This window comes from Psammomys obesus, unplaced genomic scaffold (assembly GCF_907164565.1).
Source record: "Psammomys obesus unplaced genomic scaffold, mPsaObe1.curated_primary_1811, whole genome shotgun sequence".
In the NCBI taxonomy this organism is placed as follows: domain Eukaryota; kingdom Metazoa; phylum Chordata; class Mammalia; order Rodentia; family Muridae; genus Psammomys; species Psammomys obesus.
The window spans coordinates 172,215-187,066 of record NW_026596101.1 but is presented as its reverse complement, the minus strand read 5'-3'; the positions used below and the strand labels follow the sequence as shown (position 1 = coordinate 187,066).

Genomic DNA, 14,852 nt, shown 5'->3' with positions numbered 1-14,852 from the left:
GGGGCCAGGTCTTTGCATCTTCTGGGTCTGCCTTGGGGGAAAGGGGGAGTCTTGAAGAGCAGGCTGTACTTGCCTTTTGTCCTCTCTTCAAGAGTTCCCAGTGACAGTTGTCTGTGGCTGGGAGATCAGAACTTCTGTATCTCTTTTTGCAAGATCTGGGATGCACTTTAAATGAAGGATTCCACTGGGCCTGGGCCTGACCCTGGGTACTGCTTTCCAGGAGGGACACGTAGGAATGGTGGGTGAGAGACTCGGGGCTGTAAGTGTGTCTCTCCTCTCCAGGGGCCTTCCTGATCCCGTATTTCCTGACACTCATCTTTGCCGGTGTTCCTCTCTTCCTTCTGGAGTGCTCTCTAGGCCAGTACACCTCCATCGGGGGCCTGGGCGTATGGAAGCTAGCTCCCATGTTCAAGGGTGAGTAAGGGGGCTAAGCATGTTGAGGGCCCTCACCTCAAGATTCCTCTGGGAAGAGGATGCCTTGGACCCATTTCTGAGCATGCCTGAGCAAGCCCTGTGTGTGTCTGCAGGCGTGGGGCTCGCGGCGGCTGTGTTGTCCTTCTGGCTGAACATCTATTACATTGTCATCATCTCCTGGGCCATCTACTACCTGTACAACTCCTTCACCATGGTGAGTGGCTGCTGCTCAGAGCCTGCATGGGTTGTGGCAACGCCCAGTGTGCTCGCTGGATCAGTCCTTGAATGAGGGGTGTAGCGTGTCTCTTATGTACCTTTCCTGTCCAGCCTCGCTAACAGCCTCAGTCTAGTGCCTCAGGCATTCCACAATTGGAGCCAACAGTCCATTTTGTATGGACTCAGATGGCATGGGTTTGAATACCAACCCTTCTGTCTACCAGCTTCTCAGTTTCAGAAACCAGCTTTAACCTCTCTGAGACCTCACTGTTCCCATTTATACATGTGACCCAGCAATTCTGTTTCCAAAGAAGCAAAAGCAGGGGCTCAGGAACTCTGGGATCTATGTGTGTGGTGGAATATTACTCAGCTTTAATGAAGGAAGACCCAGGCACTGTGGACATGAAACTTGAAGAGGATGAGGTTGTCACGGAGAACAGATGCTGTGTGCTTCTATCTGCACATGCTTCTTAAAGTGGTCAGAGTCCAAGAGACAGAGGCATCGTGGGGATGTAGTGAGTAAAAGAGACAAAGTTCCTAGAAAAATGCTGCTGTACAACACTGTGTGTCTTCCATGATGCTGAGCTGCACACAGAACAGTGGTAGATTTTAGATGGCCTGTATTTGACCAGGAAGCGGAAGGAAACAGAAACTAAAACTCACCCCATAAGTCATGTGTAAAGAGCCTAGAGCCAGGCTGGACATGGGACAGACCCTGTCTGCTGGGGTCACCCCTGTGGACACAGGGTGGACATAGTATAGCTTGGAAGCTGGTTCTTGGAGGGGCAGGAATTCATATTTGGATGATGTGATCTTGTCTACCTGCCTCTGAGAACTGTTGAGAAAGAGAGGTGGGAAAATGTCTATGAGTGAGTGTGTGGGGTGATAAGGGTGGGCAGGTGGAGTGGGGTCCTCTCTGGCCAGCCCCAGGGACCTAGTTGGACCTGTCTGTGACTCTGCCCTTGCAGACCCTGCCATGGAAACAGTGTGACAACGCCTGGAACACAGACCGCTGCTTCTCCAACTACAGCCTGGTCAATACCACCAACATGACCAGCGCCGTGGTGGAGTTCTGGGAGTGAGTGGGGGCAGGGCATGGGGCTGGGGAGGGTGTGCCAGCTGGGTGGCAACAGGCAACTGGGGAGGTTGAACCAGCTGGCTGGCAGCAGATAATGTGTCTTCTCCCCCAGCCATTCATCCCTGGGTCTTTCTTGAACACCTACTGTATGCCAGAGTAATTAGAGATCTGGGTATGCCAACAGACAGTGGCGGCAGCAGGTGGCTTATCCTGGCAGGAGGATGTGCAGGGCAGGAGAGATGGCCTGTTTGCCACAACAGAGGGTTGGGAAGTGAGTGGAGTATGAGAAGGAGTGTGTGTGTGTGTGTGTATAGGCACAGTGAGGGGGCGGGTACAGATACGTGATGAGGAACTGTGCTAAGAGGCAAGGGTGAGCTGTGGACCTCGGTAGGTTGTAGTCTTCTCCAGACTCAGGCAAGAGGACCCTCTGCACTATTAGGGTCTCAGGCAGGAGAGTGGCTTCATGGTCCTACCTGGGACTTAGGAGGATCCCACAGGGCTGGGTAGAGCAGAGCAGAGGTGAAGGCTTAGTAGCCCAGGAGTTGCAGTTGACACTGACTCTTGCTGTGCACTCTCCAGGTGAGGGTCATGGTCCCACAGTCACAAGGTCACAGTGTCACCAGGACTCGTTTATGGTCTGTGTCAGAGCCCTGGTCACTCACCTCCTGATGGCCCTCTGTGATCCTTTCTTCTTTCCTCTGTCCCCAGGCGCAACATGCACCAGATGACAGATGGGCTGGACAAGCCGGGACAGATCCGCTGGCCACTAGCTATCACACTGGCCATTGCCTGGGTGCTTGTGTATTTCTGCATCTGGAAGGGTGTCGGTTGGACTGGAAAGGTAGGGACACATAGGAGAGGGGACAGGTCTATAGGAGGAAGTGTGTCCTCAACCAGGGCCCATGGCTCCCACAGGCTCCATCTGTTTGAGTTAAGATTTTAGTGCCTGGGATCATTCTTACAAAAGGAGACAAGCCAGTGCCAGGCACCACTGGGCTTGACAGAGCCATAGCCAGGTGACAGGTAGCCATAGCCAGGAGCACTGAACCAGCTTTCTCTGGCACTTGTTCTGTGCTACCTTGTGCCAAGTACAGGGACCCAGAGGTGCCATCTTCTGTCCTGACCCATGGGTGAAGGGATGGATGGATGGATGAGCTGCACATCACCAAGCTCAGATCTCCGCATCATAGCTAGTTGGCTCCGGGACCATGGACATGCACCCTGTCTTCCTGAAACTGGTTCTCCCATGAGAAAACATGTACCCAGTGGCTCACTGGACCCGTCAGGATCTTCAGCACTAGGGAGGGGACTTCATTTAGCTCACTTACACAGGCGCAGATAAGGGCTGAGCTGGGGTATCAGTTGGAGACATCTGGGTGCTGACCCAGGATGGCATCTGGCCACAAGTCTTGTTGAAGAGTTTGGGGACAGAGTTGGCTGACTTCCGGGCTCTAGTCTAAAGGGAGCAGAGGTGGTACACATCTGTGGTACAGTCTGGTAGACCCCAGAACTCACCAGGTCCTCAGACCCAGTGTGGGAGTCAGGGGACCCCTCACCTGTCCCTAGGACTAGGACTAGGGAGAGCAGAGGTGGGTACAGGGCCCTCTCATGCTAACTCTAGGAAGCAGAAGAGTCCCAGAGAGTTAGAACCTCAGCTCCCCAGGGACTAGCTGTGTGTACATGGGTAAGTCACAAGGCCCCTCTGAGCCCCAATTCCCTCATCTGCTGTGGGTTGTCACCGGCTGACCGATGATCTATACAGAACGCTGGCCAATGTCCTCCACACAGAAACTCAGTGTTTAATAGCAGTTATAACCATTGGTGGTGGGAGGGTGCCTAACATTCTGGCTGCATTCCCAGAAGGGTCACCTGTGGAGACACAGAGCAGGGCCCTCCCTCACTGTATCATTTGGGGATGTTGATCCATCCATTATTGCTGTCCTTCAGCAAGTTTCTGTTGAACAACTACTGTGTGCTCAGCCTCTTGCTGAGCTTGGAAAATGGGGCAGTACAGGCAGGCACTATATATTTGGCATGGCATGTGTCCTCATACAACAGCCTTTCTGCTCATCGGGGTTGAAAATCATACCCACTTGCTGAGAAGCAAAAAGGAGGTTCAGGGAGGGTAAGAAATTACCCAAAGTCACCCAGCCTGCTGGTCATGCTGATGACTGAGTCCTCTTTCTCAAGTTGGTTTCTCCATGGCTTGTGGGTGTTTTTCCTGATACTGAGGATTCAGAGTCCAATAAGAGGGACAAAGGTAGTTCAGTACCGACCCATGCTCACCTGCCAATGCGGGGATCACATCAGACTCAGGGACAGCCAGGATCACACGGAAGCGTACTGTACAGACCAGTTCCTTAGTGATGGATCTGACAGAAGACAACGTTTAAACATGCCCCTGCTCAACACAGAGGTCACCATGTCCTGCCAGCTGCAGCTCCATTTCCAGAAGGGTCTTAAGCAACCGAGGTCACAAGCTGGAGAAGTTGATGCTTTAGGTTCAGTAATTGTGCACAGCTGGAAGTTTTCCCAAGTGTGAGATAACACTTTTTCAGATAAAGATTTGTATACAGACAGGTTCAGTGTTGTGTTTGGATCCTCACATAGCCGGAACGCTATAGTCACCCCCCTACTGACACCTCCCAAAGGACTTTCTGTAATTAAAGTTCATTTTCTTCCTGAGACAGGGAAGCAGCGTTTAGGAATGAGCCTGGCCTGTGTGTTTTTAGCTTCACATGTGTTAAAGAGGTGACTCAGTCATTTGAGCCCCTTTTGCAAGGACCTGTGGTCAGCCACACAGGAATGGTGAGAACCGAGAGTCTGCTGAATGTTGGAAAATAAAGACGTCAGCCACAAGTGAACTGTCCCTTCTGTAACCGCTAGGAGCTGTCTGTGGGACTTCGGGTGCATGGGCACATATTCTTAAACTTTCTCTGTTCTCATCATATGTGTTACTCTGAACATGGAGAGGTGGGGGCTGGGCATGGTGTCTCACACCTCTAATTTCAGCGCCCCAGAGGCAGAGGCAGGAGGATCACTGTGAGTTTCAGACCCAGCCAGGATTACATAATGAGACCTGGCCTCAAAGAAAAATAAACAAAACCCCCAAATCAACAACAAAAATGAGAGCTCACTCTGAGTAACCCAAACACTCAGAAGGATGAGGCAGGAGGATCACTGAGGAGGATGAGAAGGCAGGATGAGAGGCAGGAGGATCACTGGCAGGAGGCCAGCCCTGAGCTTCCCCGGGAATTCCAAACACGGGGCGTGGCCTCAGGGTGGGCGGGGTGGGGAGATGGGGGTGGAAGATTGGGGAGTGTCTCTCCTCCCAGAAGAGTGTGTCTTCAACACAGGCACTTTCCTCATACACCTGGGAGGAGAAGAGACAGAGGGTGGGAGGAGAGGTGATGTGAATGGGGAAGCAGGGACACTGAGACTCCATGGAGACTCCATGGAAGGGCTTCAGGAAGGCGGGCACCCCTAGCAGTCTAGGAATCCGGGAGTGGGGTAGCTCCAGGAGGAGGAGGAGGAAACTATCTGGCACTGCAGAGAGGTGCAGTCTACCGACCTTTGCTCCTAGGTGGTCTACTTCTCAGCTACGTACCCCTACATTATGCTCATCATCCTGTTCTTCCGTGGAGTGACGCTGCCCGGGGCCAAAGAGGGGATCCTCTTCTACATCACACCCAACTTCCGCAAGCTGTCAGATTCTGAGGTGAGCGCCCCGCCCCTTCCCGCCCCACCAGGTCCCCAGGGTCCAGAGCATGCTGCAACTGCTAGGTACCCGAGCATGTCAGGTGATGCTGATGCTCCCTAAGGACTCCAGGGGGCCGAGGCTACGATGATGATTCTGTATTAATCGGTTCTGGGTTTCTGATCCTCTGCCTGCAGGTATGGCTCGACGCTGCCACCCAGATCTTCTTCTCCTATGGGCTGGGCCTGGGGTCCCTGATTGCCCTCGGAAGCTACAACTCTTTCCACAACAACGTGTACAGGTGCGAGGGGGCGGGTCCTGAGGCTTCCCTCCTGACCACGCCCCTGACCATGACTTCCTGGTAGAGGCTCATTGAGGCCACGCCCCAGGAATGCGTGCCAACCGCTCTACCCAAGTACTGAACACCTGTCTCTGGCACTTCCCAGCTGTCACACACTGGAGGCCATGCTTTTCAGCTCAGACTACCATCCCTCCCCCGTGGAACCTCAGTCTCCACGACCTCTGTAGTAGTCACATCTGCCCTGGCTATTTACATATTAAGTCCCTCTTTACCCTCTTAGGTGACCCCTTTTTTCCTGCTCAGCTTTGCCTGGTTTGCTCTGGGCTTGCCGTTCTAAGGCCACCTATGGTTCCGCTTCCCTTTCCTTGGACATCATTGCCCTCTATTCTGTAGAGGTCATCCCACTGTCCTATAGTTGCCACCCGCTCACCTCACCGGCCCTCCTGCTCTCCAGGGACTCCATCATTGTTTGCTGCATCAACTCCTGCACCAGCATGTTTGCCGGCTTTGTCATCTTCTCCATCGTGGGCTTCATGGCTCACGTCACCAAGAGGTCCATCGCTGACGTTGCAGCCTCAGGTTGGAACTTTACCTGGGGAAGGTGGGGCTTGCCGTGACGGTGTGCGTAGTCACGAAGAGTGAGCTGGAACAGGTCACCTCCGTGAGGCAAAGCTCTCCAGGCTAGGCTTTTGCCATAGCTCCGAAAACATGGTCACTTGTGGGTTGTGCCTACTTTGCTCCCACGGTCACCAGTGCCACAAGCCAGGAAGACACTCAGTGCCCGACCCCTTTCCCTTTTGGCCAGGCCAGGCCACAGCAGGAGGGACTATGGGCCTGGCAGAGGCTCCCGGGGTTCAGGAAGGCAATGAGGCTTTTCCTTGGAGGACATGGCATGGTTGGTCACATCAGCAGGAATGCTCTCTGCTGAGGGTCCGGTCTCACCCACAGGGGACCCTCCTCCTTCAATCTCATTTTCCTAGAACTCTCCAGCCTCTCCCACCCCACCCCTAGGCCCCAGACAGACATCCCACATCTGCTCTACCCTGTAACTTCCCACTCCTCAAGGTTTCAGCTGCCCAAAGCCTAACAGACTCCTCAGCCCCCTCCCACTCCTCTGTTCACCTCTTTAGGAGCCCTCTAGTTCCAGCATCTGTCCTCCACCTGCCTTCTTTATGTGTCTCTATCCAGCCTTGCCACACATGGCACTGTCCTTGCCACTGGCCATGTCCCCACGGTTCTTCAGCTCTGTACTCACCTATCTGTCTTCCCTCTGGACCCTCACTGCTTCCTAAGGGATGGCAGGATGCACACACAGGTTTACCCAAAGGATGAACTGAGATCAAAATAAGCAAGTGACAACGTGCTGGCTGTGTGGGGTGTGCTGCTGGGTGTGGGCTGGCTGGGCTGGTAGCACTCACTTCCTCTCTCTCTCTCTCTCTCTATCTCACTCTCTCTCTCCCTCTTACTTTCCTCTGTCTTGTCCTCCACACCAGGCCCTGGGCTGGCATTCTTGGCGTACCCTGAGGCTGTGACACAGCTGCCCATCTCTCCCCTCTGGGCTATCCTCTTTTTCTCCATGCTGCTGATGCTGGGAATTGACAGCCAGGTGAGCCTTCCATAGCACCATGAGGGCTCCATGAGGGGTTAGCCCCTTGGTCTTGGTTAGCCCCGACAGTGCCTGGAGGACCGCACTCCACAAAAACCAACCCGGCCTTGCTGTCTAGCTACAGGCCTCTTGTCTTCCCTTACAAGACCTTACAGGTTTTGGGTGGGAGGGAGTGTGAAGCTGGTTGCAGCACAGGTGGCTGACCCCATCTTTCCCCCAACAAGTTCTGTACCGTGGAGGGCTTCATCACTGCCCTGGTGGATGAGTACCCCAGGCTCCTCCGCAATCGGCGTGAACTCTTCATTGCTGCCGTGTGCATCGTGTCCTACCTGATTGGCCTCTCTAACATCACCCAGGTAGGCTGACAAGAATCCAGCATGGCTCAGATTTTCCCCAGGGCTTGGCACATCTTTTCATCCTCAAGACTCAAAGCTCTCCAGCCTTTGGGCCTCCTTGGGGCTAGCCTATGCTATCACACCTTTCTCTGCACCGAGCACCATCGTGCCAAACCTCAGCATACCACTGTGAGATTCACCATGGAGTCCCAAACTGGTGAGAGAAGGCAGACTTTGAACCAGAAAGCATGGGACAAATCTAGAGTACGTAGCACTCATTCCAGCCATAAGCATCTACTTCCTGGAGGAGGGGATGGGAGTGATGAAGGGATGGAGGTGACATGGGAATCTGGGATTGAGAAGGTAGAAGGGATAAGACTGAGAGAATGAGGAAATGGAGGTGGGAAATGAGGAGTTGGGGGAGAGTGAGCTTGCAAATGGGTCAGAGTTGAGGAAGAAGTGGGGCCTTCGACACTGGCACTTGCCAAGTCCCTTCTATTTATCTTAGAAAGAAACACTGCGCACGCCAGCCTGTGGGATGGCGTGACCCTGAGATTCAGCCATTAAAATGATGGGCACTGCTGTGCTGGCTTTCTGAGAGGTTGTATTTTAGGGGTCAAAACTAATGCCCATGTTAGCTTTTTTTCTGAAAGGAAAAAAAATAGTAGGGAAATGAATAGTAGGCTCAAGAGTGACTAGGAGTGAGAGGGCCTCTGCCTCAGACAAGATATCTAGGAGAAGCCTCTCTAAGCAAGAGACCATTGATCTGAGACTTAAGAGATGAGGCAGGGTGGGCGCCAGGGGTGGCTGGTGGGGTGGAGTGGTGGTGGTGGATCTTAGGGAAGCAAGGAGAACAGGTCCACAGGCCCTGCGGTAGGATTGCATCTGGGGAGCCCGCAGCACAAGAGGAGGCCAGTGTGGAGGAAGCATAGAGCAGGAAGATGGATGGGGATTCAGGCCTTGCAGGCTTTGCAGTCAGGTGTGACTTAAAATGATAGCTCTCCCTACAGTTTTATGTGGGTCAGGAGAGGGTTTATCCGGGAAAGAAGAATCACCTGTGCTGGCAATGGCTCGGCCACTTTCTAGTCCTAATGAAAGTCCACTGGAAATGGGACATCTCCCAGACATCTTCCTGGCCCCAAGACCAGGAAGCCATAGACCCTAAGGGCTTGTTTACTCTGCCCTCAAGCTTTCCTGCTGCAGTGTGCCCAATGCAAGCCTCTTCAGCCTCTTGGGGCTGGGGGAGTGTGCAGGGATGGAGCCCTGCTTGCACTTTATCCCTTTGTCTCTTTCAGGGCGGCATTTATGTCTTCAAACTTTTCGATTATTATTCTGCCAGTGGCATGAGCCTGCTGTTCCTGGTTTTCTTTGAGTGTGTCTCCATTTCCTGGTTTTATGGTGAGAACCAACCCTCCTCCCTCATTAATTCATCCATCCATCCATCCATACATCCATCCAGTCAATATCTTGAACATGAAACCTTTATTTTATATCTTTATAACACTTTCACAAGTTTAGTTAACACAGGGGCTGCCCTGTTAAGACAGTGTGACTGGGGCCATTGCACATATCCATTTAAAATGCAAGCCAGAGGCTGCAAATGGATCAGAGGTTAAGACCACTTGCTGCTCTTACAGAGAAGACCTGGGTTCAGTTCCCAGAACCCCCATGGAGACTCACAACCTCCTGTAGTTCCAAGGGATCCAAGTTCTTTTTCTGGCCTCTGCAGATACTGCATTGAGCATTGAGCATGGTGCTGAAATCACTTAAACACACACAATAAAAATAAATAAATCTTAAAAAAATAAAATGCAAGCCATCAAGACTTCATAAGTTTGAGAATAAAAAGATTGGTTTGAAATTCTATTCGGGGGCTGATGAGATGGCTCAAAGCACTTGCAAGTCTGCCAATTTGAATTCAATCCCCAGAACCTACCTATGGGAGGAGATAAATGGCTCCTACAAGTTGGCCTCTGATTTCCACAAGTGCTTCCCCCAACACAAACAAAATAAATAAATGTGAAAAAAGAAAAAACATATTATCTGAAAAAGGGGAACTCCAAACTTTATAATTTTTTAAGTCACATGCTTAGTGACTTCAAGACTATGTATGATTGTGGGTGTGAACTATTCTAGAACAAATCACAAAGAAAAAATTCTGTTTTATTTGTTTCTTTTGGAGTCAAGGTTCTCCAGATGATTGCCTGAGAGCCCAAAGACCTAAGAATGTCCTTCCCTTGGGCTGGAGAGGTGGCTTAATGGTTAAGAGCACTGTCTGCTCTTCCAGAGGTCCGGAGTTCAGTTCCCAGCAACCACATAATGGCTCACAACCATCTATACTGGGATATGATGACATTTTCTGGCATGCAGGTGTACATGCAGATTGAGCACTCATCTACATAAAATAAATACTAAAAAAAAAATCAACAACAACAAAAACAATGTCCTTCCCAGACTCCAGCTATCTCAGCAGGACACACCTTTTGAAAGAGCCTAGCGCTGTGCCCCTCCCCATCCTCCACTTGTACCCCATTACCTTTCTCCTCTTACTGCCCCCTCCTCCCTTCTAATGGTCCCCCTGCTCTGTGCCTTTCCACAGGGAGCGGTGATCTGCTCCATCCTGAGGGCTTCAGGTTTTTCTTTTATCATTACCATTGATTTTCTAAATTTGGATTTTCTTTTCTTTTCTTTTCTTTTTCAATCTATCATCAGTTTCTCACAGTAAGACCACCAAAGGGAAATGTGCCCTCCTGGCAAAGCCAACAAAGGCATGGCTGGGACAGGTGTCTGTGGGAGGGGCGTCAGGCAGGTGTGTCCTTACATATCCTCCTGTCGTCATGTTATGGTGCCATAGGAATTGATTAAAACCAAAGCACGTGTCCCACATAAGAGACCAGGGCACTAGGGTTCACAGAAGTGAGGCGCCTTGCTCAGGGCTGCACCTCAAAGAAGTGGGAGAGCTGGGTCCTAGCTCTCTGTCCTGGAAGCTCTCCCTGTCTTTTGCTCTTACTCCCACATCACAGGTGTCAACCGGTTCTATGACAACATCCAGGAGATGGTTGGCTCCAGGCCCTGCATCTGGTGGAAACTATGCTGGTCCTTCTTCACGCCCATCATTGTGGCGGTAAGGATGGGGCTTGACCAGCCACTAGGATGAGGCTAGCCCACTGGGATGCAGCAGGCTGGGGTGTGGACAGCTCTGCTCCCTGAAAAAAACTTTTGGGAGTGAGGGCAGGGTAAAGCTCTCCAGATCTTCTGCCCCCCCCCAAGTAACACCTCCCCCTCCACTGTTTGCTGTGCATCTGTGCCAAGCCCTGCTGGGAAACAATCACATGGGTAGGGTAGCCTCAGCAACCAGAATGTTGTCTTGAGCCCCTGAGCCAGCTCAGCCTAACCCAGGAGCCCAGATTCCTGACATGCGGAGGCTTCTTTTTTGTCAGTAGGACCCATTCCCTCTTTGAGGGGTGCTGAGGTCCTCAGAGCCCTGGCAGGGGCACCAAAGCTCCTTGAGGTGGGAACTGGGCTGCTGCCTAGACTGTGCCACCCACAGTGGCCAGGGGTGACCATCCAGCCCACTATACTGGCTAGCCCGCAAGCAGGTTCCTCCTCTCCAGGTCTTTTCCAGAAAGAGGGTTCTGCTTTCATCCCTCATCTGCAGGGTTCCTGGAGAGTAGGCTGTGAGAGTCAGCTGCAGGAGGTAGGGCCTTGCTTGGTCTAGGATCCCAGGGCTGACTGTCATGCCCTTCCCCACCCACAGGGCGTGTTTCTCTTCAGCGCTGTGCAGATGACGCCACTCACCATGGGAAGCTACGTTTTCCCCAAGTGGGGCCAGGGTGTGGGCTGGCTCATGGCCCTGTCCTCCATGGTGCTCATCCCTGGGTACATGGCTTACATGTTCCTTACCCTAAAGGGCTCTCTGAAGCAGGTAAGCCCTTTTGCATTGGGGGAGCTCAAGGTCTAGTTGAAGGCCCTAGTTAGCAAGCCAGTGACATTTAGAATGACAGAGTATACCTCTGAGGCCCTGGGAACCTGAAGATTAGGGTGGCCTCCTGGAAGCCTGAAGACAAGCGAGGCTGAAGTAGAAAACGAAAGAATGTTCTTAGGAGGGTAGGATGGGCAGCTTGCACAAAAAGGTCCAGGGGTCACAATGCCATGAGGAAAGCTGGAGGGAGATCAGTGTGGCTGGAGGACAGATGGAGGAGGTGGGGGAAGGGCAGTCAGGAAACTGTAAGGATCTGGAAGGAAGGCTGTGGCGGCAGAGGAACATGCTTGGAGTATTGGAAGAGCAGAGAAGGTCAGTGTGGCTTGAGTAGCTAAGTGAGGCGGGGAGAAGAGGAGATGGGAGACACTGGGTTCTGAGAGGTGGCAGTGGCCAGATTGTGGAGGGCCTAGGATCTGGCTTTTATGCCGGATGAAATGGGATTGGGTCCTGAAACATGGAGAGGGGCTTTCTGACCAGCTTCCTTCAGCCATGCTGCGGCTGGACAGGAGGTAATGTCGAGAAAGGCATCAGAGGGCTGGTCAGGAGCCTCTGGGTCATACGGATGAGAACAAGTGTGTCCCTGGCCAGGTAGCCTCCACCATGAGGGACATATGGCCTACTAGTAAGAAGACTGGAGCTGGGTTTGGTGGAGGAAGGGAGGTGGGAGGGGCCTCACCACCACCCCTGCCCACAGCGCCTCCAGGTCATGGTTCAGCCCAGTGAAGATATCGTGCGCCCTGAGAATGGTCCTGAGCAGCCGCAGGCTGGCAGCTCAGCCAGCAAGGAGGCTTACATCTAGGGGTGCGTCCCCCTCATCACCCCAGCACTGGCACCCTGGTCTGGCTGTACCCGCACCCCTTGAAGACTGAAGATGTTCTTTGTCTCCACCTACCTCAAGGGGCGGGTCCAGACACCATCACCATGTAGAGAGGGGCGGTGGGGGACAGTCTGACCCTGAGTGGGCCCTGAATGGGAAGCCACTCCTGGGGGGGTCTTTCACAGAGTTCTGGTGACTTTTCCCTCAGGCCCCATAGCGAGAGCAGGTGGCTGGCCTTTGCAGCTGCCACAGTAGCTCATTTTTATGCTGCCAGAGAGGGTGAGAGCTGAGGCCACACTCTCCTGGCTTTTAGTCTTACTTGGACTGTTGTCCTGTGCCCCAACTGTAGACTGTTATCCAGACTTTTCTGTTCATCTTGGCTCTGACCTGGTTATGGACCAGGGCTACGGCATGTGGTTCAAGGCCACTGGGAGCCGGTGGGCTCTGCCTCTTCCTTCTTAATTTCTCCTTCCCGAGGCAGCTTCACAGACACCTCTGTGGCTTCACAGAGCATTTCGGAGAGGGTCCTCTGTCCCTGTGACCCTGTGACCCGGGCAGCTCAGTGCCCCCTGCCCCACCTTCCCTGGTGGCATTAACAGCAGCAGCCGGTCCAGAAGGGACCTGTATGCTGAGGAGAAAAAAAAAAAAAGCCACAAGCACAATTGCCTTTTTTTGGTCACCATTCCAGGACTTTCCCTAAGTGGGATCTGTGGTCCCTCTGAGCTGTCCAGTTTTGCACAAACAATGGCCAAGGAAACCAAGGTGAAGGTTCTGTCTAAATCAGGACCAATCCAGTTCACCTTGGTTTCCCTCTTAGACTGTCACTGCCACTCTGTTCTGCTGTCTCCCCGCCCCCACCTTTCTGGAAATTTCTCAATGTATATGCCCACTTAATGGAGGAGGGATAATCCAGAGGCCTCACCCACCCTACCCTGACACTGAGCTTCCCTTGTTAACCTGCTCCAGTGGGAAGTGTCACATGCCCCTTCTGGCCTTGGGCTCTGTGTTGGTGAAGCCAGTGGAGACAGTTTCTGGAAAATTCCAGCAGCCCCATCTCTCTTCCTCTGCCGAGAGAACGGGCTCCCATGTAGCAAAGCGTATGTCTTGTCCCGTAGCTCCTTAGCTTGATAGCTCACAAACTGTGTTTATGACTAATCCATAATAACTGTGGTGAATAACTGTGACCGTGGGGTTTTTTTTTTAATCTCTTGTCATTGTCATCCAAAAGTGACCAGCACACCAGTTCTTGCAATAAGCTATCTCCCTCAGAACATTAAGCACACTGTAGAGAATACAAAAATGTATGCACATAGAAATGCACACACGCACACACCCAGCCTCACATGTGGCGTTTAGCCTCCCGTGTGATATTGTGTAGGCAATCTAGCGAGGCCACGGTAAAAGGGTCGTGTGGCCGAGGCATCTCCCTGCTTGGTGGAGACTCTGCGACCAGCTTGCACAGGTGCCTGTCGCCAGAGTCCCAGGTGTGGAATGCAAGGACCCTCCACTGTGTCTCGTGGCCCCATCCCTCCCTCACCTGTGTATGAAGCCCTTTAGGATGAGGGCAGGAGGTTTTCTTCTTGCTGCTCGTTGTCCTTGGATGTGAAGCTGAGAACAAGTTTTTCTGAGATAAGTGCAGTATATTTCATGTTCGTAAGCACCTCTGAGATGTTTGGCAAGGAATCCCTGATTTCCACCCAAACGTACCTTCTAGAGCACAACATTAAGGGTCGTACAATTACTGTGAGAACTGTGAATATGTGTAACTTTTCTTTTTTAGTTTTTGCCCAGAGGGAAGAAGATAATTGTATTATCATATATGCTTTTTTTTTTTTGCAATAAGGATTTATTCTCAGAACACCAAGTAAATTTATCTCTATATAAAAAGTATATGTAATATATGCCTATTCAGACTATATACAGAGCCTGTTTTAAAAAAAATTACAGTATTATTTAGTAAAATTATCTGTTCTATGGACCAAATGTAAAATATTTATACATGAAGATGTGTTTTAAATGTCTATAAATGATATCACAACTAGAGCACGGGCGTTATGTAAGTTTCTAAGAATTTAGAGGAAAAAATAATAAAGGTTCTATGATATGCAGTGTATTAGTTACTTTTCTGTTGCTATGACAAAATGCCATGACCCGAACAGCCTACAGGAGAAGGCGGCTATTTGGGCTTATGGCTTCAGAGGGATGAAAGTCCAGCACGGCAGGTAAGCAGCAGGCATGGTGGCAGGAGCAGGAAGCCAAGAGCTACCATCATGAACCACGAGCACAAAGTAGACAGAGCAAACTGTAGGTAGGTGAGGCTGTCTATTCTCAGAGCCCTTCCCTGAGTGACATACCTCCTCCTGCAAGTCTGTGCCACCTGAACCTCCCCAAACATCCCTACCAGCT

At 51.8% G+C, this 14,852-nt stretch overlaps 1 protein-coding gene across 1 annotated transcript in view; it reads left to right on the top strand.

Moving 5' to 3' along the window:
- Window positions 1-14,549, top strand: part of Slc6a1 (solute carrier family 6 member 1) — a 33,415-nt gene extending 18,866 nt beyond the window's left edge. The window contains exons 4-16 of the mRNA XM_055628613.1: window positions 283-414; window positions 528-628; window positions 1,599-1,708; window positions 2,417-2,549; window positions 5,292-5,426; window positions 5,603-5,706; window positions 6,161-6,285; window positions 7,200-7,312; window positions 7,537-7,668; window positions 8,943-9,045; window positions 10,671-10,771; window positions 11,405-11,572; window positions 12,324-14,549. Of these exons, the coding sequence (XP_055484588.1) occupies window positions 283-414; window positions 528-628; window positions 1,599-1,708; window positions 2,417-2,549; window positions 5,292-5,426; window positions 5,603-5,706; window positions 6,161-6,285; window positions 7,200-7,312; window positions 7,537-7,668; window positions 8,943-9,045; window positions 10,671-10,771; window positions 11,405-11,572; window positions 12,324-12,428 (1,562 nt within the window). The 3' untranslated portion in view covers window positions 12,429-14,549. The remainder of the gene's footprint in view (window positions 1-282; window positions 415-527; window positions 629-1,598; window positions 1,709-2,416; window positions 2,550-5,291; window positions 5,427-5,602; window positions 5,707-6,160; window positions 6,286-7,199; window positions 7,313-7,536; window positions 7,669-8,942; window positions 9,046-10,670; window positions 10,772-11,404; window positions 11,573-12,323) is intronic.
- Window positions 14,550-14,852: the final 303 nt, after the last annotated feature.